General features: G+C 44.4%; 2 protein-coding genes across 4 annotated transcripts; one reads left to right on the plus strand and one right to left on the minus strand.

Moving 5' to 3' along the window:
* Positions 1 to 518: 518 nt before the first annotated feature.
* Positions 519 to 2,520, minus strand: dlx5a (distal-less homeobox 5a). The gene is made up of 3 exons (XM_037474507.2): positions 1,836 to 2,520; positions 1,248 to 1,432; positions 519 to 1,050 (listed from the first exon to the last, which is right to left on the minus strand). Exons 1-3 carry the CDS (start codon positions 2,191 to 2,193, stop codon positions 736 to 738), a joined length of 858 nt encoding a protein of 285 aa, XP_037330404.1. The 5' UTR covers positions 2,194 to 2,520; the 3' UTR covers positions 519 to 735.
* Positions 2,521 to 4,473: 1,953 nt separating this feature from the next.
* Positions 4,474 to 15,662, plus strand: ago2 (argonaute RISC catalytic component 2). 3 transcript variants are annotated; one of them, XM_062558287.1, is made up of 20 exons: positions 4,474 to 4,713; positions 5,948 to 5,995; positions 6,872 to 7,052; positions 7,136 to 7,256; positions 7,336 to 7,517; positions 8,002 to 8,138; positions 8,222 to 8,356; positions 8,586 to 8,673; positions 8,917 to 9,064; positions 9,174 to 9,293; positions 9,661 to 9,783; positions 9,950 to 10,083; positions 10,560 to 10,744; positions 10,979 to 11,138; positions 11,266 to 11,356; positions 11,491 to 11,685; positions 11,840 to 11,980; positions 12,153 to 12,254; positions 12,345 to 12,544; positions 12,627 to 15,662. In XM_062558287.1, exons 1-20 carry the CDS (start codon positions 4,695 to 4,697, stop codon positions 12,733 to 12,735), a joined length of 2,619 nt encoding a protein of 872 aa, XP_062414271.1. In that variant the 5' UTR covers positions 4,474 to 4,694; the 3' UTR covers positions 12,736 to 15,662. The 3 variants fall into 3 exon arrangements, with proteins under 3 accessions (XP_062414271.1, XP_037330303.1, XP_062414272.1); XM_037474406.2 differs by having other exon boundaries at positions 11,846 to 11,980; XM_062558288.1 differs by lacking the exon at positions 12,627 to 15,662 and having other exon boundaries at positions 12,345 to 12,548.
* Positions 15,663 to 19,484: the final 3,822 nt, after the last annotated feature.

Genomic DNA, 19,484 nt, shown 5'->3' on the forward strand with positions numbered 1-19,484 from the left:
GTCTTTAGAAAATATTATGAGGATATTAGAATTAGTTGAAATCGCAATATAATGGACGAATCAATCCAGTTCAAGTACACTGGTGTCGAATACAAAAAGATATCTCCAACACATGTTGGTTTAAGGTCTGTTTAATACAATGATACATTTGCGGTCTAATTATGTCTTACACCTTCACCAAATGTAGATTAAAATTATGCCAAAGCATAAAGGAAAAGGAAGGCAAATTCAGAAGGCAGATGTAGCCCCTTCTAGACCATTTTAAAGTCAATCTCCGTAATGAATCTAATACAAAACGAGACACAAGTAAATCACAGTATGAATATAAATCTTGGTAAATAAGGTCAAGGAGAACTATAATTAGGGTATATTCTAGAGTAAGCTCAACCCGGAAGGGCTGTGATTTACAGCCTGTCACCTGATGCTCCCAAACGTTATTGGTCTCTGCCGTGATTTTCAGAGTAAATAACTGAGGGTTAAAACAACAAGAGACTGCAGTGAGGCCGGAGGTTTCAAAGTTCCATTGTCCATTTAAACGTTTAATAGTCTTTCAAAATGCAATAAATTACATGCACACATTTACACATTTTACACGTTTCTTCTATGACTGTCAAATACATTGCATATTCCTCTGAATTTTGAACACGAGTCCCATAGAAGGAAGGAAAAAAAAGGAAAAAAAGGGAAAAAAAAGATCTGCAATGAACAACAGGGGTTTTTTTTTGTTTTTTGTTTTCAATATAACGTCCCCGCTCCAAGAGCCAACGAGTGCTGTATCGAGTTAGGGGTCTGCAGGTGGGCAGCCATGGAGCTTCCGGCTGAGGTGTACCATGACCCAGAGTTTTCCAAAAAGTTAGAGGCCGCCGTGTTGATGTTCTGCGGCTGTAGGCTGTGCGGCCTGGAGGGGCCCTGTGTGTCCCAAACGGCCGGGGACTGTGGAGAGTTGCACACCATGGGGTCGCTGGAGCTGGGGCTGTGCTCAGGGGGAAGCTCGCCGTTTTTCATGATCTTTTTCAGTTTTGATCTCCTGTTCTGGAACCAAATTTTTACCTGGAGGAAAGATTTTTTTTTTTTTAAATGGGGAAACAACAGCATTAATATCGCATACAGCCCAATGGCTTCAAAGGGGAGGCGCGGTGCGTAAAGGCGCACAGAATAAAAAAATGCACCAATACTTCCATGATCAAGTATGATAAACATCAAACCCTAAAATGACTCGGGGCTGAAAACGTGCTCTAAACTCTCACCTGTGTTTGCGTTAGTCCCAGCGAGGCGGCCAGCTCCGCTCTCTCCGGCAGCGCCAGATACTGCGTGTTCTGAAACCGCCTCTGCAGGGCGGCCAGCTGGAAGCTGGAGTAGATCGTCCGGGGCTTCCTCACTTTCTTCGGCTTGCCGTTCACCATCCGCACCTCCGGCTCGCTTATCTCTTTTTCTGTTGAAATAACCACAGCAAGCCTAAGTATGGGAGCTCATTACAAATCGCAGTGTATTTAAAAAAAAATGTATTTAGATATTTTTATTGTTTTGTTCGGGTCCCGAAAAAATTCTCTATCAAAAACAAAATTAAATTCGGGCTGGCTAAAAATGTCCTACAAATCCTACTAAATGACGTGGTTAAATAAACATTTATCACCATAAAATACATATTTCTTCATATTGAACATTTTTGGATATTTATGTAGGTAAATAAGAAGGACAGCCTCTAACTGTCAGGAAAAACTACAGTGATTTTTGTTTTTAACTAACAAATCGCAATCCAGGTGAGCGTCTCGTGATCACCCAATAGCACCTTTCTCTTGAAATAGTGGAATAAGTGCTGAATCTGCGGCCCTTACCCTGCGGACTCGGCTGGGCTTGCACTCGGCTGTAAGTCCCCGCATACTGGTGGTAAGCGGGCGTCGCGTACGAGCTGTAATCGGCGTAGGATTTTGTCGAGTAATTTCCAGCGGATCCATTTACAGCCGGGTACTGGTACTGGTAGGCGTTGAGGGGCTTCCCGTACGAGGTGGAGCTGGGCGAACAGTAGCCGTGAGTGACTCCCGCGGCGGGACTGTAGTAGCCAGAATCCGTGGCGGTGGACTCGGGTAAAGTGGGCGATTCCTGAGAAGGATGGTGCATGGTGGAGAGTTGAAATGAGCTCTGGAAGTCTGCAGATTTCACACTCGGGATCCTCCGATCGAATACTCCAGTCATACTTCGAGAGGGAACGCGTGTTTTTTTTCTTTTATTTTGATGAGCAAAAGACTAAAGAAGAAGAAAAAAAGAATCGAGGCGGTCTGACTCCAAAGTGGCGTGGAAACTACACTGGCATTGTTGAAAAAGGCTCTCGGGCCGTCGGGCTCTGGTGAAGACTGCAGGCAGCCCCGCAGCAAAGACTTGGTTAAATCCTAAATCGCGCTCTTACGCACTGCAGGGAGGATCTGGTTCCATTGGCCAAGGCGCACACATACACAGCTACACCCAATTCACTCAGCCAGCTTTCTTATAGGGGGGGAAACCACCCGGGCTATGAAGCTGCATTGTTGTGTTTTTATACGATCAATCAATGGGAGCAATTAAAGTGCCGGCCGTGTCACCAATAGACGTTTAAGGAGGATGAATTACTTTGAACTTTATTATTTAAAAAAAGGGGCCCAATGCTGAAAAAATGACCAGTTATTACGATCGAATGTTTTACTTTCGTGTACATGCATTAAATTGAAATCCCGCTCAATTGTATTTTTGTTTTTTCAAACACCAAACTAAAAGACAGCACAAAAATCCAACGTTTTAATCATCGCACATTATAGATACATAATATATAGATACATATATATATAATATGTGATTGAGCACATTGGTAAATATATGTAATTTTAACATTCACATAAACTAAACTATTAGATCGTGTAGACAATTCCACAATACATAAAGCTAGTGGGTTAAAATGTTCAATACGACGAATATATTAATCAGCCAATCAAATACATGTACAACATGTAAACAAATAACACATCAAGTTACCGACCCCCGTTGGCCTTTTTTTCAAATCCATGGCAAATGTGTTATTCACGCTAATCTAAGTGCAACAAAAAATAGTCTAAATTGACCAGCTCCCCCAACGTGGTCATTGAAGATTCATATCTTCAAAGCCCTTTGCCCAGAATACAAAATCAACGCGCCTTCACATTCAGTGGTGAACAGCGCCGAGCAGTGGCCAAACTGGAGAGCTGCACTATCCGTTCAGCCCATCAGTAAACCTAAATATGATGACAAACTTAAGGGAAGAATTGGATCTCTCCTTAATAAGCCATATTTTTTTGTTCATCAAGGGAAACTAACGAGTTTGACAAAACAGATTTAGGTCTTTAGAAATAAATGCATTACCATTACATTGTATCCGGTATCATTGGTTTTGTATCATACACTGAAAACATTGTACCCAGTATAATATACATAGTGAATAGGAAGTGTGAAGTTTAACTAGATTGATAAGACAAGTGTTGTGTCAAGGACCGTTTCTCCCAACCAAACAGCCATTCTCTTAAACCACCGACGGGGGCGCTGTCCCTTAAGAGAAGGGGTACACTATTTGACCCGGGAGCAGACTTTGACGCAACACTTTTAATTGCACTCAATTATCTGAAATAAGCCGGGTGCTTGTCACGGATAACTGTCTATTACACACAACGTGTATTTACCGCTTCTTTGTTCTTTCTCTAGGACTCATAATTATTTATACGTCATAACGTTCAACTCTTACCTGTGTAAGGTAGCCTACTTCACTACAAATGTTTTTTATTCCATAAATCGTAAATTCTGTATTTTAAGCCGACAATTAATCTCAACAAACTAACGTCACCTCACCTTGTTGAACCACCACCATCACTTGCGCAAAATGCCATGCTGTTTGAACTAACAGATAACCTTAGTTATTAAACGGGACTACGTGTTTAAAGATTGTTTAAATACTTTCCCGTTGGCTTACCTGACTTTGGTAGCCCGGAAGTACTTCTCCGACTGAGACGACGAGTTCCGTCCTGTGTTGTTTTTTGCTACACTATGTGGTTTTTACTCACTCTGCAGCGTGTTAATATGTTTTATCTATGTTATATAGTTTAGCTTCACGGCAGATGATCGTGTTCTCATCAAAAAAACTCATTTTGGGGTTGCTCATTATGTTTTCGAATCTTGGGCGCGCGCATACGTCTGACGTCACTGATGAGTACGACAAGATAGTTCCCCTCCAAATGGGATTAACGTACTAAAGGTACTAAAATGTCTATTTATCTATCTATTTACAGAAGATAATAAAGGAAATAGTTGTTATGAATATTCGTTCAAACTACTGTATTTGTTAAAAAATACATATTTTGTTTTTAAGTTTAAAAAATAAAGGTTTAGGCTGCCTACATCCAGGGAGTGACCAAAGCCGGAAGTAGAAGGGAGGGAACCTCTTGGCCTGCATGGGTCGTCTCTCGGCTATCTTTTCTCTCGGCTCTCGTTTTGTGTGCTGGGGGGATGGGGCCGTGCCGAGGATGAGCGACTCCAAATATTTACCACTTGGCTAACTAAAAATCTTTATTTCCATACCGAGCTTCATCCCTCGCTCTTGCACATACACACACTTTTCGATCACGCATGAGTTAAGGCGGAGTTTGGACGAATTGAAGTGGAGTATCTGTGCGTCATTTCACGCTTAAAAAGTCGACAAAATGTATTCCTCTACTGGAGGTAAGTGGAGCAGCTAACATTAGCTAGCTTGGCTAACATCAGCTAAGTGATGCAGCTAGCAAATGAACACACAATTTGTAGCATTTATTTGCCACATGTATATTTCTTCCATACACACTCGGCTCAATTTTAATTCCGACAAAAGTCATTGGGAATCTGAACCAATTTGATCAATAGCACGTGGCCCGGTCTTAAGTAGAGGCATCACTAGGAAAGCGAGCTTAGCTAGCGTGCAACAACAAGAAGCCGCTGCTAGCCAAGTTAGCTTCAACGCTAACGTAACCTCGTTTCCCGAACTTGATGTTGGTAGCAGCCTAATCTGATACCGTGATGTGGGATCGATCGGCGGATGTTTTCCTCAATAAGCTGTGCTAGTGTAAACATGCCGATCGTTACGGGGAGTGTCTCACCATTGAATTCATGTGCACAGAGATAAAGCATTTTTTTTAGCGGCCGGCCATGCTATCTAATCGCATCACCAATCTTAGCAGTCGATAGCTCACAGTATCTAACTTTAATTTAGTTGTGTTCCAACGTTTTCGCCCACGGTGCACGTTTTCCGAAGCCCTCCTTTAAATATAAAACCAACAAAGTTAAGCATATTAAGTTTGATGAGGTTTGTACAATGACCGTGTCAGATTACTCTTTACTCTTATTTGGCAATCGGACTCGTATGTTAGAATACTGGAGCTCTTGCTACGTCCTTGGCTTTTCATTCCAACGAAAAACGTGCACAAACAGTGCAACATTGTGCTATATTGTATTTCTCTTTCGATTTAAGCAATTGTCTTAGTTTTTTTCCTAGTTCCCCCCCCCCCCCCCCCACCAAGCTGAGTGAAGGGACTGTTTTCATTTGCACCAAATAACAAGAGTTTGATCAGGCCATCTCCAGGAAAGAGAGTTTCCAGGGGAAAGGGTAGCTTCAGCTGGGTTGGGAGGAATCAAGTAGGCTGACAATCTGTTTGAATGTTGATAAGAGTTTGAAAAAGCCACCCTTGAATGTGGACAACGGCATTCTGGTCGTGATAAGGGAGGAGGACCATCTGAGCTTTTGCAAATCGAAATGTACAAGTGTGGGTGGACATCACTTTGTGCTTTCTCTTGCCACATGCTTCCAAAGTTCTTTTTAACTTGTAAATGAATAAACCTTTTATTTCTGACACAATTGAATTACAGTCGGTATCGGATCAAATGGATTCTGAGCATTCACAATGTTATTTGATGTCCTCTGCAGTCACCGAGATGCAAGAGGGACCCCGTTCCACTGGGTCAACAGGCTCTGGTAAGCTTAAGCTAATACTGGTCCCAGCATGTGTCCAGTTTAAGTGGCAACATCTAGCTTTTTTTTCTTTCTTCTTCTTTGACATCATTCAAGCGTTACAATCTATACTGCTTTCAAGTGTGATTAAATCGTCCAACTGAGTAAATGCATTGTCCAGGAAATGGGACACTTGTTACATGCCGCTGTAAGTGAGACTCCAAAGAAGACACCTTCAGTCTAAAGACCCAGTATGTTACCAGGTGTTATGGGTGTTATTCTGTTTGGATGGACAGGGCTGGAGCACAAAGATAAGGCGTTGAGGCCCGGGCACAGTCTCCCTCTAATATCTTAAGTGGCAGATACAAAGCTTCTAGGTTCAGCCTGTCAGCCCACCATGACGCTCCTAATGTTTACACAACACATGCATGCCAGTCTCCTCACAACATCAATTTGTCCCCCAAAAATATCTCCCTGGAATGAATGTAAACATAATGAAGTACCATCTGCAAGCCAAAGCAATCTTTGAACCAAATGAGGACTCACTGGCTCGTTACATTTCAGAAACTTTAGATGAACTAACAACGCCAGGTGTTGGAGATATAAAGGGAGAATTGATTGTGTAATGGCTTGCAAGCTTTTCTTTAAATTAATTGTATCTATTATCACCATTTTTATGAGCTACCACGTGAGGTACTAGTTGACGTGGCAGAAGTGGTTCCGATACGCCACACTTGACTTGTCATGGAATTTTTTTCATTTTATCAATGACACTTGTCTTTTTATGTATGTGTATATACATCACATTCACATTGTCAAGATCTTGATGCATGATGTCATTAGAATGTGATCCTTATTTTGCAATTGTCCGCTTTTCTACATCTGACCCCCCTGTTTTAGACCCGCCATCCTCCCCAGTGCCAGAATATGTGTTCAAGCCACCATCAAGGCCCGACTTTGGCACCATGGGCAGGACAATCAAGCTCCAGGCCAACTTCTTTGAAATGGAAATCCCCAAATTGGAGGTCTACCATTATGACATTGACATCAAGCCCGAGAAATGCCCCAGGAGGGTCAATCGGTACGGATATATATCAGTATGCCCCCGGCCCACGGCAGGTCAGTTGGGGGAAACGTCATTTATTTTTATCATTTTGTTCTCAGGGAAATAGTGGAGCACATGGTCCAGCACTTTAAAACACAGATCTTTGGTGATCGAAAGCCAGTGTACGACGGGAGGAAGAACCTCTACACCGCCATGCCCTTGCCTATAGGCCGAGACAAGGTATGTATACTCCATACAAAGCAAATGCATACATCTGTGTTCAATAGCATTTATATTTTCTTTCACATCTGCCACGCAGGTGGAGCTCGAGGTAACCATTCCCGGCGAAGGCAAAGACCGCAGCTTCAAAGTGTCAATCAAGTGGGTGTCCTGCGTTAGCCTGCAGGCGCTGCACGAGGCGCTGGCGGGGCGGCTACCCAGCGTCCCGTTTGAGACCGTCCAAGCCTTGGATGTGGTCATGAGACATTTGCCCTCTATGAGGTGGGTTTAAAAAATAAATTAAAAAGAATCTATGGCTGGATGGATGATTGTCCTGCCCATTGTTGTCAAATGACCTCAGAGGATTATTGTCCCAAAGCTTTTTGCGTGCCGTGAGTCGCACACCGGCAGTGACTCGGCAGGTGTGTGACTCGCAGCACGTTGAAAGCTTTCCCATTCAGGTGAGTGAGATCCAGCGTCGAAATAAAAGAGACAGAAACCAGTTTTATTTACCACCCGGATGAAACCCATCCAACCAAGCTGGTATACAGAGAGCATGATAGAAAAGTGTGGCGCTACCTGTTTTTCACCAATTTAGGTTTCTGCGATCGGCTTACGTTTGTTCTGCTGTGGCGAGACAATCAACCTGTGGAGACAGAAACGTGCTGTTTTTCCCCAGTGTTTCTATAAAAAAAATAGTTTCTTGAGTAACGTCTGTTTACAGCACACTTTGATTCCGGTTTTCCCACTGACCCCTCTGCTACAGGTACACGCCGGTGGGCCGCTCTTTCTTCACGCCCTCTGAGGGCTGTTCGAACCCCCTCGGTGGCGGCAGAGAGGTGTGGTTTGGCTTCCACCAATCTGTCAGGCCTTCCCTTTGGAAAATGATGCTCAACATCGACGGTAACGTTCACACTGAGCGCGCACGGTTGTGTCCTGTCGAGTTCTCCGTGTGAGCCTCACCTCCACCTGTTTTCCTTTTGCAGTTTCTGCCACCGCGTTCTACAAAGCTCAGCCCGTCATCGAGTTCATGTGTGAGGTCTTGGATTTCAAAAGCATCGAAGAACAACAGAAGCCCTTAACTGACTCCCAACGAGTGAAATTCACAAAGGAAATCAAAGGTAAGAACAGTTCAGGAGCTCTCATTTCTAAGTCTCTTATTTTGCATTGTGATTTGGGAAGATTAGATTTCAATTCTGATATCTTTTCACAATTAGACTTTTATACCCCCCCCCCCCTCCTTCCTCTGCACTGAGTTTCCTTTTGTCACATGCCAATCAATAGTGGCATTAATAAAAATATATTTTTAATCATTATTCTGTTTTCCCTCATTGGGATTCCATCTTCCAGGCCTGAAAGTGGAGATTACTCACTGTGGGCAGATGAAGAGGAAGTACAGAGTGTGCAATGTGACCAGAAGACCCGCCAGCCACCAGACGTAAGAAACCTCTGTTTTCACTTGACCATCATTGATTGTCCTCCTGTTGATGTACTGAAGCTGCAATCAATGCGAAATGTGCATGGAACATAATGCACACTGAGCTAGGAAAGCATAAATGTGTAAAACACTGCAAATGCTAACAATATAGACAGATTGTATTCATACATTAATTTAGAACAGAAAGCGTTATCTAATAGGAAAACATTGATTATTTTTCCTTGTTTATGTGCTTCCTCTCAGGTTCCCCCTGCAGCAGGAGAACGGCCAAACTATTGAATGCACAGTAGCGCAGTACTTCAAAGACAAGTACAAGCTCATCCTGAGGTACCCCCACCTGCCGTGTCTACAGGTGGGGCAGGAGCAGAAGCACACCTACCTACCCCTGGAGGTAAGCGCCTCCGGCCTCATCCGCTCAGTTGCTTTGTGACGAGTTCCCCCCGATTCACCATCAACCTCCCTCCCTGAACCCTGCTTTGTTTCCCGCGTGTCCTCTCCAGGTGTGTAACATAGTGGCGGGACAGCGCTGCATCAAAAAGCTGACAGACAATCAGACCTCCACTATGATCCGGGCCACCGCCAGATCAGCACCTGACCGCCAGGACGAGATTAGCAAACTGGTGAGTTGAGGCTCGTGCGTTAACGTTACCATGGCAGAGTTTGATCAGATCTGTAACATTTTAAAAGTATCCACGAGGGATCAGGTAGAACCCATTTCTTACTTTTATATTTAATAGCATTCACGTTAAACTATACGGCGTCCCAGGGTAGCACAACCTGTAAAGAAAACAATTTAGGAGATAATAGGAGTTAATACTGCGCCCCCTTCAGCATCAATGGGGGGCCTTTCTGTCTCTATGATGATCAGGCCTTTTAACTTTTCTGCAGTTTTAAAGCTGACCCTTCTACTTTCTAGCTCAAAGTTCAACTCATTTGAAATAAATTATATTCGTGTACTGAAGCTGTTTTTTTCTTCTTCTCCCCCAGATGCGAAGTGCCAACTTCAACACTGACCCTTACGTGCGTGAGTTTGGAGTCATGGTGAGGGATGAGATGACAGAAGTGAATGGCCGTGTCCTTCAAGCACCTTCCATCCTGTATGGAGGCAGGGTACGTTGACCAGTCTGGGAGCGCTGTACCTTTTTTTGTTTTTTGTTGCTTTAGTGCATTTATCTGCAGCGCATACAATGTGCGTGGTATTACGTTTTGTTGGAATAACTTCATCTTGTGTAGAGTGACCGGCACTAATGAGCCTGCTGCCTTTCACGATTTGCAGAACAAAGCAATAGCCACACCGATCCAAGGCGTGTGGGACATGAGGAACAAGCAGTTCCACACGGGCATTGAGATCAAAGTTTGGGCCATCGCCTGCTTTGCTCCACAGAGGCAGTGTACGGAGCTCCTGCTCAAGTGAGTGAGACTTCATTGCTTGCATGTGCTGTTTGTTGGGTTGTCGGCAGGCCGCGCGTTATTTAAGGCTGGTGGTTAAAAAGATACAAGTTTCAAGCATATTGTGCAAAAACAATTTCAAATGTTGCAATGAGGGTCGTAGAAACGGCTCACAGCTTTCTCATTTGACCCGGGCCTCCATTGGGTCTTTTTACAGCTGTCAGTGTTTTGCTGAGCGTGCATGTTGGACATATGCGGCGCTGTCATTCATTTGCAATGTTATCCCATCGGGTATGATGGCAAGAGATGATGACCCATTTACCACACGCACATGCTGCTCCCTGCGTCAAACTCTGAGAATTATCATTGTCCTGTTGTTACGTTAATGAAGATTGTTGTTGCATTTATTTATTATTTACTTTTAGTTGTTTTCCGCTTTCAAAGAATTCATATCCTTTCGCAATCTCAACCGCTGAGCTTCACTGCGCTGTTTTCAGGGCGTTCACAGATCAGCTGAGGAAGATTTCCAGGGATGCGGGCATGCCCATCCAAGGTCAGCCTTGCTTTTGTAAGTACGCCCAGGGAGCGGACAGCGTGGAGCCCATGTTCAGGCACCTCAAGTACACCTACCAGGGCCTCCAGCTGGTGGTGGTCATTCTGCCGGGGAAGACGCCCGTCTACGGTGAGCGATCCTCTCGCGCAAATCTGTTGTGTCCTTTTTAGTATCATTTATATTCCTGCTTTGGAGATGAGACGCTTCCAAAGACGTTGACATATTTAAATCCCACGCTATCAATTTTAATGCAACGATTACTTTATCTGGTGTTGGATCAGATTGGCGGCTCGCACCCCATGTGATGCAGCCCCCTAACACCAGTGTGGTGCCTGTTTTAATCGTTTGATATTGCCGCTGCAGCTGAGGTGAAGCGCGTTGGGGACACGGTGCTCGGCATGGCCACGCAGTGCGTGCAGGTGAAGAACGTTCAGAAGACGACGCCTCAGACCCTCTCCAACCTCTGTCTGAAGATCAACGTCAAGCTGGGCGGGGTCAACAACATCCTGCTCCCGCAGGGCAGGTGAGCGCAGACACACATGTCTAAATCCCCACGTGGATCCATGCGGACGTCTCTGAAATGGGGGCCGCTCGGGATCCGCATTTGGAGCATGCCCCTGATGTGTCTGCGCTCTGCGTTGCGGTTCCAGGCCGCTGGTCTTCCAGCAGCCCGTGATCTTCCTTGGTGCCGACGTGACTCACCCTCCCGCAGGAGACGGGAAGAAGCCGTCCATTGCTGCGGTATGTAACGCCCCCCCCACCATCACAAGACGGGACATGTTCACATAAAAGTTAATCGTTGAAACGGCGGTTTCGGCTTCTTTTGTTTTGTTTTTTGGTCTCACGCGATGCAAAATGGTATCTCCACGTCTTAGGTTGTCGGTAGCATGGACGCCCATCCCAGCAGATACTGTGCCACGGTGCGGGTGCAGCAGCATCGGCAGGACATCATCCAGGACCTGGCCACCATGGTGAGGGAGCTGCTCATCCAGTTCTACAAGTCCACTCGCTTCAAGCCCACCAGGATCATCTACTACCGCGACGGCATCTCCGAGGGACAGTTCAACCAGGTGATACACATATCAGGGATGAATCCCAACTACGGGAGCGGCCGTACGAGTACATCATGTAAACATCCGTTGATGTTTTATCCTCTGTGTCAATGCCGTACGACGTACGTGTTGCTCGGGTGGATTTGATCATCTATCTTTATTGACTCTTGAGATGCAGGTCCTTCAGCACGAGCTGCTGGCGATCCGCGAGGCCTGCATAAAGCTAGAGAAGGACTACCAGCCCGGGATCACCTTTGTGGTCGTGCAGAAGAGACACCACACAAGACTTTTCTGTATGGACAGAAACGAGAGGGTCAGTGTGGAGTCATCGTGGGGATTTTGCTGTCTTTTGCATAGGACAAAATGTTATCTTTATATATTTATATTTTGTCTTTCAACCAAATAAATAATAATAATGAAATATCATTTTTCTATCCTAACCTGTGAGGAAACCTACTAATGCATTCCTGTGTGGATGGTTGCAGGTTGGCAAGAGCGGCAACATCCCTGCAGGCACCACAGTGGACACCAAAATCACTCACCCGTCAGAATTTGACTTCTACCTTTGCAGTCACGCTGGCATTCAGGTGAGCGCTTTGCAGAAGCAAACAGTCAGTGTCTCTCCCCCCCCCCCACCCTGTGGGCCACTTAAGCATCACCTCGTTCACTCCTCGCAGGGTACCAGCAGGCCGTCTCACTACCATGTGCTCTGGGACGACAACCACTTCTCTTCAGACGAGCTGCAGGTCCTCACCTACCAGCTTTGCCACACCTATGTGCGCTGCACCCGCTCCGTTTCCATCCCAGCACCAGCTTACTACGCCCATTTGGTGGCCTTCCGGGCTCGCTATCACTTGGTGGACAAAGAGCACGACAGGTAAGGGCCGTATTCGGCTCAGTCCGACCTACCAAAACGGTTCAGGAAACCTTCCTTAATGTAGCGCTTTGCTTTTTTTCAGTGCCGAGGGGAGTCACACGTCGGGCCAGAGCAACGGGCGCGACCAGCAGGCCTTGGCCAAGGCCGTGCAGATCCACCAGGACACCCTGCGCACCATGTACTTTGCCTGAGAGCACACGACTCCAGGTTGGCGTGGGCGAGACCCCACTGACGGAACACACTACCGACCCCTCCCCTCGCCGGCTGTAGATAGTCACAGTGGTTTACACGCAGTGATCTCCCTACGAAACGGGCCTGCCAGGTTACCCATAGGTCTACAAATGTACTTCAGCCCTCCCCAGACCCTAACAAAGCCAGCTATTAGACTGTAGGGTGCAAATGAATCCCTGTTTATTGGGGTTTGCGCTGGAAGAGGGGTTTTTCTTCTTCTTCTTTTTTTTTTTACATGTGCGTTTGTATTTGTCATAGGGGAAAATATGTTGCAAAGTATGAAAGGAAATGCGCCGTGTCATTAACATATGGGGGGAGGGGGGGGTTTATAATTAAGGGAGAAACCAATTACCCTCCTTCTCTTCTTTGCATCTGTTGTACAGCTCTGGGTGCTTGAGGGGAGAAGGATCAAATTCGTCAAAAGATAAGGGGGCTGTTCACTGTTCATATGCCTAAAGATCTGCCCCTCCAACAAACATTATTTATCAGCCAATCAAAGTGCACTGACCAGAATGGGTACTTCAATCAGGACAAGAGTACTTAGTTTATTGAGAGGGTTGTTTGTGTGTGTGTGTGTGTCGTCTGTTTTTGTTTTGTTTTTTTTAACATGGGGCACTATGTGATGTGCCATTTGAGACCACCTTTCTGTTGACATTTCTGTGCAAAACTATGAAATATTAGACCCATATTTGCTGGGTTGTCCATATTTGTCACTGACGACCATTCTATGCCAAATCTGGTGACAATTACTAAAGGATTCGTTGCATCAGATTTGTCACCAACCCTTGAACCGACACTTAGTGGATCCATTCTAGATGCAGGGGTCTGAAGCGCAGCTCCTCTGCCTCTGGACTAAAACAGTTCCTCCAGTGACCCAGTCCCCATGCCAAGACCTAGTGTATTGGGACCGGTTCCCAACCAGGACAACTTTCTAATGTAGTCCGAGCCGTGTTGACGGGACACATGATTTAGAAATCAACACGTGATGAAATCCCCCTTTTTTTTTTTTTTTTTTTTGTTCCGTTCCCTCCGGTTTTAAAGTTTAATTTAATTTCAATCGGTTTTTGTAATGGATTTGCATGTAGCTAAATCACGTTTTTAGACATATGAGATAATAGTCAATTTCTTCCTTTTTACACATTAACCCTACTATGTTTTAATGTATATATAAGCAGCAGGACGGTGTTTCCTGCGGTGCGCTTGTCGGGGCGGGATGTTTGTGTGCCGTCTCAATATCAAGACGTTCGGTACAGTGGACTAAAAGCTGCACCGTTTCAGCGTTAAACTGATTGAAATTCCCTTAAAAACACAAACGACAACAACAACAAGGGTTTGCTCCATGAATCGGGAGCAGTCGTCGCACAAAAGCTTGGGTTTTATGCAAATGACTTTTTGTGAGTCTTTATATTCTATAGTAATGTTGGTAATGAGGTATATTTTGAATACGCTTTCAGTGGAGGCTGCTGACGATATTATTATGAATTCTTTTTAATGGCCCATATGTAGTCTAAATTAACACTGTCTATTTGTATACACATTTTTAATGCAAATTTTATCTTGCCTTCTGAGACTGTTAACAGTCTTGCTAATAATTCTAGACATTTCCTAACATCACACCTGCGTTTTACTAAGTTGAGCTAGCGAATGTTTGTATAGTCTTCATTGGAGGCGAGTAGTCCATATTTTCTAACTATGCATCATTTTTAACCAAGAGATTTAGCAGTGGCATATCTCGCATGAATTAGGGTCATTTATAGAGCTAAATAATCAGGTTTCTTTTCTTCTTCTTTTTTTGGAAGCATGTTGAATTTAGTAGCGTTCCTTTAGTGCTTATCAGCATCTTCGTGCCTCTAGCAGGACGAAGTATTTATGGTCATTTGTAACGTCGTAGGTTTTATAGCCTGAGTATTTGGTATATCCTTTGTAACACAGTCTTTCTTAGCCAAACAAGATTACAAAACTTTTACATGATTTAATATTCAAGAGAACTCGGAAGCACAAAGAGGCTTTTCACTGTAAGCCACCTTAAATCCTCACTGGACTGGTCATCGAGGCTTTTTAACTTGTACGCTTAAAAAAAAAAAAAAAAAAAAGATGCTTCATCATTTTGAGGATCTTTTTCTCTCTCTCTCTCTCTCTGCTCTTTTTACTCATTTACCTGTAAAGCAACTAGAAATCCGACTGACTGTGTTTTGTGGGGCATTCTGAAAAGAAAAAAAGAAAAAAATCCCGTACTTGATATTTACTGTTATGATGTCAATATTGTTCTCATCGGTGCTGGTCTCGCGACATGTAAAATTTTGGATGCACTTTTGATAGCAGAGCGTCGGAGCGGCTCCTCGTCTGACGCCGTCACACCGGTGTAATTGTATGGAAATGGCCGCGTGTTCTACCTCTTGTTACCTGTTCAAGTGTTATGGTAACATCACACCGCTGGCCATTTCTGTACAATTACCCCTGCTATCTATCGAATTGGCATTGTGTGTGTGAGTGTGTGTGTGTGTGTGTGAGAGTGTCGCGTCGACCTGGGAGGTGTCGCGCGTTTGGGCGTGCGTGAGATGGTAAACGCGCTTTTTCTCGGTCGATGTAGTGTTGTTGGATTTCGTTTGGTGTTTTTACTCCCAACTGACAAAAGAAGATTTGTTGTTTTTCCTTCTTTTTTTTATTTTTTATTTTTAGGGTTTTCGAGCGTTGAGCTGTATGACCAAATTCCTGCAGTGCATTTGTACTCGCACACAGCTTTCCAGTCTTTCTTTCCTTTTATGCTATGCACCCATGGAATGAGACTTTTTTTTCCCTTTCTTTTCGGGCAATGCAAAGCCCACCTCACCTGAGTTGGAGAAAATAGTTAAGTACCCGAGTGGTGCTGCTCGTCCGACTGTTAAAAGTTGCTTGTGAACTTAAAAAAAAAAAAAAAGGTTGAGCATGTAGAAAAGAGAGAAAAGAAGGTTTTTACGGTATGTGATCGAGCCTTTGACCACTTTCACTACAGAGCTAATTCGGGCCATCGCGCACAATCTGAAATCGTTTTTTTGTGCACGTGTGACTGTCGATCGTAACAGATGGAGCCTGGTGGAGGCGGAGCCTGGTGGAGGCAGAGCCCCGTTGTCGGCTGTGTGTGTGTGTGTGTGCGTGCGTATTTGGAAAGGTAAATGTCGTATTGCGCGACGGAGCGGGTGTCTGAAAGGACGGCGAGCTGAGACTCCACAGCGTGTCCCGAGGCGGTCTTTGTAAATTGTCGTTCCCTTCTCCCGTTTTTATACCAGCACCTTGAAATGAGCAGATCCCAACGCCACGGCTTCCCCTGGAGATACAAGTCAAAACGTTTGACGCTGTTGTTTTTGCACTAAACACGGATCGACTGTCGTAGCTGCTGCAGCATTGAGAGGATTTATCCGATGGCCCTACTGGCAGCTTCCTCTCCCCCCGCCCCCTCTCTTCTGTTGTTTTTGACTTTTTTGGCTCCTCGGGGTGTGCCCTGACCCTTTGTATGGCTTTTCTTTTTACGTGACTCTGCATGGAGGCCATGTGGAACCGAGAGGTGGACGGACGTGGCGCTGCTCTCGTGGTCGGGCCTTCAGAAGGCCCGCGGTGGTAAACCACGACGGCATCACTCCCGCCTCGGTTTCCGTGTCTTTGAATGTCCGACATTAGGAACGGGCAGCTCGTAGCCACGGCTGGGTTGTAAGCTAAACTGCATATCCTCATAAGCTGATTTATGTTTTAAATCTATTTAATCAATTCCATTTTTTTTTTCTTTTGCAAATATCTTCTAAAGTGTTGTGTTTAAAGAGGCTGGGATTCAATTACTCAAAGTCCAACAATCGGCAGTTTATGTTCCTTTTTTTTTTTCTACCTTTTTGAATGCTATGGGAATAAAATACAGCCGAACTTCCAATGAAGCAACAAGCGATCTGTTTTCTCCCACCCAGAACCCTGCATAGTAACGTTTCTCCTCTTTGCCTCTCATCCGTCTCTTGTAGAGAACCTATTGCTGACGTAAATAAACCTCTTGTAGAGTAGAACCTATTTTCCTATCTCCAAATAATAACAATGAATGTACTTAGAGCCTGCTTGGTCTGTAATACCCAGTACATTTATACTATATATGTTTGCTTCTGTGTACAGCCTTTTTACTTTTTGTTATTTCTCCTTTTATTTATAGGCTTTTAATAATTTCAGAAAATATTATGGGGTTTTTTTTTCTTTCTGATTGATTGATTGATTGATTCAGAGATCACCCTCGTCCCAGCTGGTATTAACAGGAAGTATGCAGATCCACGGCTGAGAGGTCTGCTGCTGTTCTCTCAGGAGGCAAACGTACACTGTCGCACAGAGTGCTCATCTTTTCTGTTTCTGCCGTCATGCTGGTGTGTGTGTGTGTGTGTGTGTGTGTGTGTGTGTGTGTGTATACATATATGATGGTTGCTATGGTGTTTGATCTCGTTTGCTGTTAGATTTTTGGGCATCTGCCCTCTGCTCTGATATTCCTGTCCTCTAAAAATCTTCCCAAAGTTAGGCTCACTCACTCACTTTTTTTTTTTTTTTTTTCTTCCGGGTCTTGAAAAGCACAGTTTGTTAATTGCATGGCAGTCGTCTGGCTTCCTCGAGCGTACGTTTCCTCTTCCTCGATCACTTTGTCCATGGCCGTCTCTTTCATGCCAATGTCCTGTCCCCCCCCCTCCCCCCGATAACCCCATTTTTAACTTATTTATTTCAGCTACAAGTCAAACATATTGAGCACAAATTTAAACGGGGGCACTGACCCGGGAAAGAACCATTATTCCCAAACGTCCACCGGATGCAGCCGAGTCACATTTTTAGCGTTGGTTTCGGGGCGTTTTGAAAGAAGTGCCTTGAAGAACATTGAATTATTGAGCCGGTGTTGACCTTCGCTGATGCCGTTAGCAGGTCACAGTTTCCCTTGAACTCAATTTACAGATGGACCCATTTATTTTTTTGGTGAACGATCGTGTAAACTATTTAAATTGGTACAAATGATGAATGAATCTCCCATGAGCCTCAGCTGTACTTTATAGCGAGTGCTAATGAGCAACTGTAAGCGCTCGAGACGCTAGCAAATGTTAGCACGCTAACACAGGAAACTGAGACGGTGACATTGGTTGAGCTTGTATCTGTTTAAACTTTAGCACTCTTAAGCGTGAGCAAATTGGTATGGTTAGCGTTTAGCTAAGTGCTAAGTGCTACGCTTCACCCTCGCAGAGCCTTTATCCACACATTGAGTAAATCCGTGTGCTTTCGCTGCGTCCGGTGGACATTTTGGAGTTTAGTGACTGACCTCCGCAGCGTAGGACCTGTTGCCAAGCGTCACCTTTCCAAACCAAGGCGGATCTACGTGTGTCCCACCATGCAACGCTCATTGGTATTTTTGTATTTTCAATGACTTTGCGTTTTGAAAAAAAAAAAAAAAAAAGAAACTACCTCAGAGCAGTGTCAGGTGCTAGCTAACTTTAGCCCTCGTGGATGATAATGGTATCAAAACTCAAAAATTGTTGTGACCAAACAAGTTCAAGCCAATATTGTATCAGAGCACTGTTCTTTTCTTTTGACCTTTTTATTAAACGGAGAAGCGAGTGATCACGTCTGACTGGTTGGTTACTTTCTTGGGGACCAAATATTTGTAATTGGGGCCTCGTGGTTTCATGTGAGTCCTTCATTTCATTTAAAAAAAAAAAAAAAAAAAGAAGGCCGCGGAACCGACCGAGGTCACAGAGCGTCTGCTAGTCACTCTGTCGGTGTGTTTGGGGGGGTGGAAGTCGGGGGCCGTCGACCCGTGTTGCAGCAATAATGCGGCCCGCGTGGGGATCGTTGGCGAGTCGGTGTGTCTTCAAACATTCTTCCACTTTTAGCTACTCAAGCGATACTTTGCAACTGGGCCGATCGGAATTTGTCCTCGATATTTGGAAGTAGCTTGTTGAAATATTTAAGGTTTCAACCTGGATGCCAACATTTCCCCCTCACCCCCCCCCCCTTCGCCGTGTCGACCCAGTGCAACGATAAGATCAGGGCGCAGCCAGACACTTTTGAGGGTATTACAAAAAGTAGTTTTTGCATGCAACAATTAACAAAGGGAATATAACCATTTGAACCTGCTTCTCGCAAGGTCACAGAACATTGCAAACTTCAACGAAAGGTACATGTGAGGCTTTGTGGCGAATGGCTACAGATCCTTTGGTCTCTACTGAAGACACACAGGGTGTTTGTAATCTTATGTGTGCCTTTTTTTTTTTCTTTTTTTTTTGTCCGATTTGCTCTCCACATCTGCCCCCAAACTGGGGTTTGTGAGTCTTTTCAACATAAAGGTTTGACAAAAAACTATCTGCTGCGCCACATACTAAGAATAATTTCCATCTTATTTGATTTTCCGTGCAACTTTGCGTGTAGATGCTGCATAGAACGATCAGTATTTGTGTTTTGCACTTTCAAAAGCATTCTCAAAAAGTAACGGCCCACTCAAGGGGTTGGGCAGAAAGTAAAAAGAAATAACTGACAAGGAATTTTATGGTATCAATAGGAATTATAAGGAATAATATGACTTTGAAGAGCTTTTCTAAAAAGGTTGATATATCTATATATATTCATGAAGTACCTCACAAGCCTGATATATGCTGCATTTACTTTTTTTCTGTAATGTACTTCATATTGTCCAATACATATTTTTTGTTTTTAATTTCCCCCCTTTTTGGGA

Source organism: Pungitius pungitius, chromosome 17, assembly GCF_949316345.1.
Source record: "Pungitius pungitius chromosome 17, fPunPun2.1, whole genome shotgun sequence".
Taxonomy (NCBI): Eukaryota; Metazoa; Chordata; class Actinopteri; order Perciformes; family Gasterosteidae; genus Pungitius; species Pungitius pungitius.

What these genes read in the sequence shown, in the direction of transcription:
- dlx5a (XM_037474507.2), bottom strand. Translation starts at nt 2,193, where the DNA reads ATGACTGGAGTATTCGATCGGAGGATCCCGAGTGTGAAATCTGCAGAC. An exon ending in AGCCCAGCCGAGTCCGCAGG is followed by an intron (nt 1,433 to 1,835) that starts GTAAGGGCCGCA and finishes TTATTTCAACAG; the next exon opens with AAAAAGAGATAAGCGAGCCG. An exon ending in TGGGACTAACGCAAACACAG is followed by an intron (nt 1,051 to 1,247) that starts GTGAGAGTTTAG and finishes TCTTTCCTCCAG; the next exon opens with GTAAAAATTTGGTTCCAGAA.
- ago2 (XM_062558287.1), top strand. An exon ending in TGCCTATAGGCCGAGACAAG is followed by an intron (nt 7,257 to 7,335) that starts GTATGTATACTC and finishes TCTGCCACGCAG; the next exon opens with GTGGAGCTCGAGGTAACCAT. An exon ending in GTATGGACAGAAACGAGAGG is followed by an intron (nt 11,981 to 12,152) that starts GTCAGTGTGGAG and finishes GGATGGTTGCAG; the next exon opens with GTTGGCAAGAGCGGCAACAT.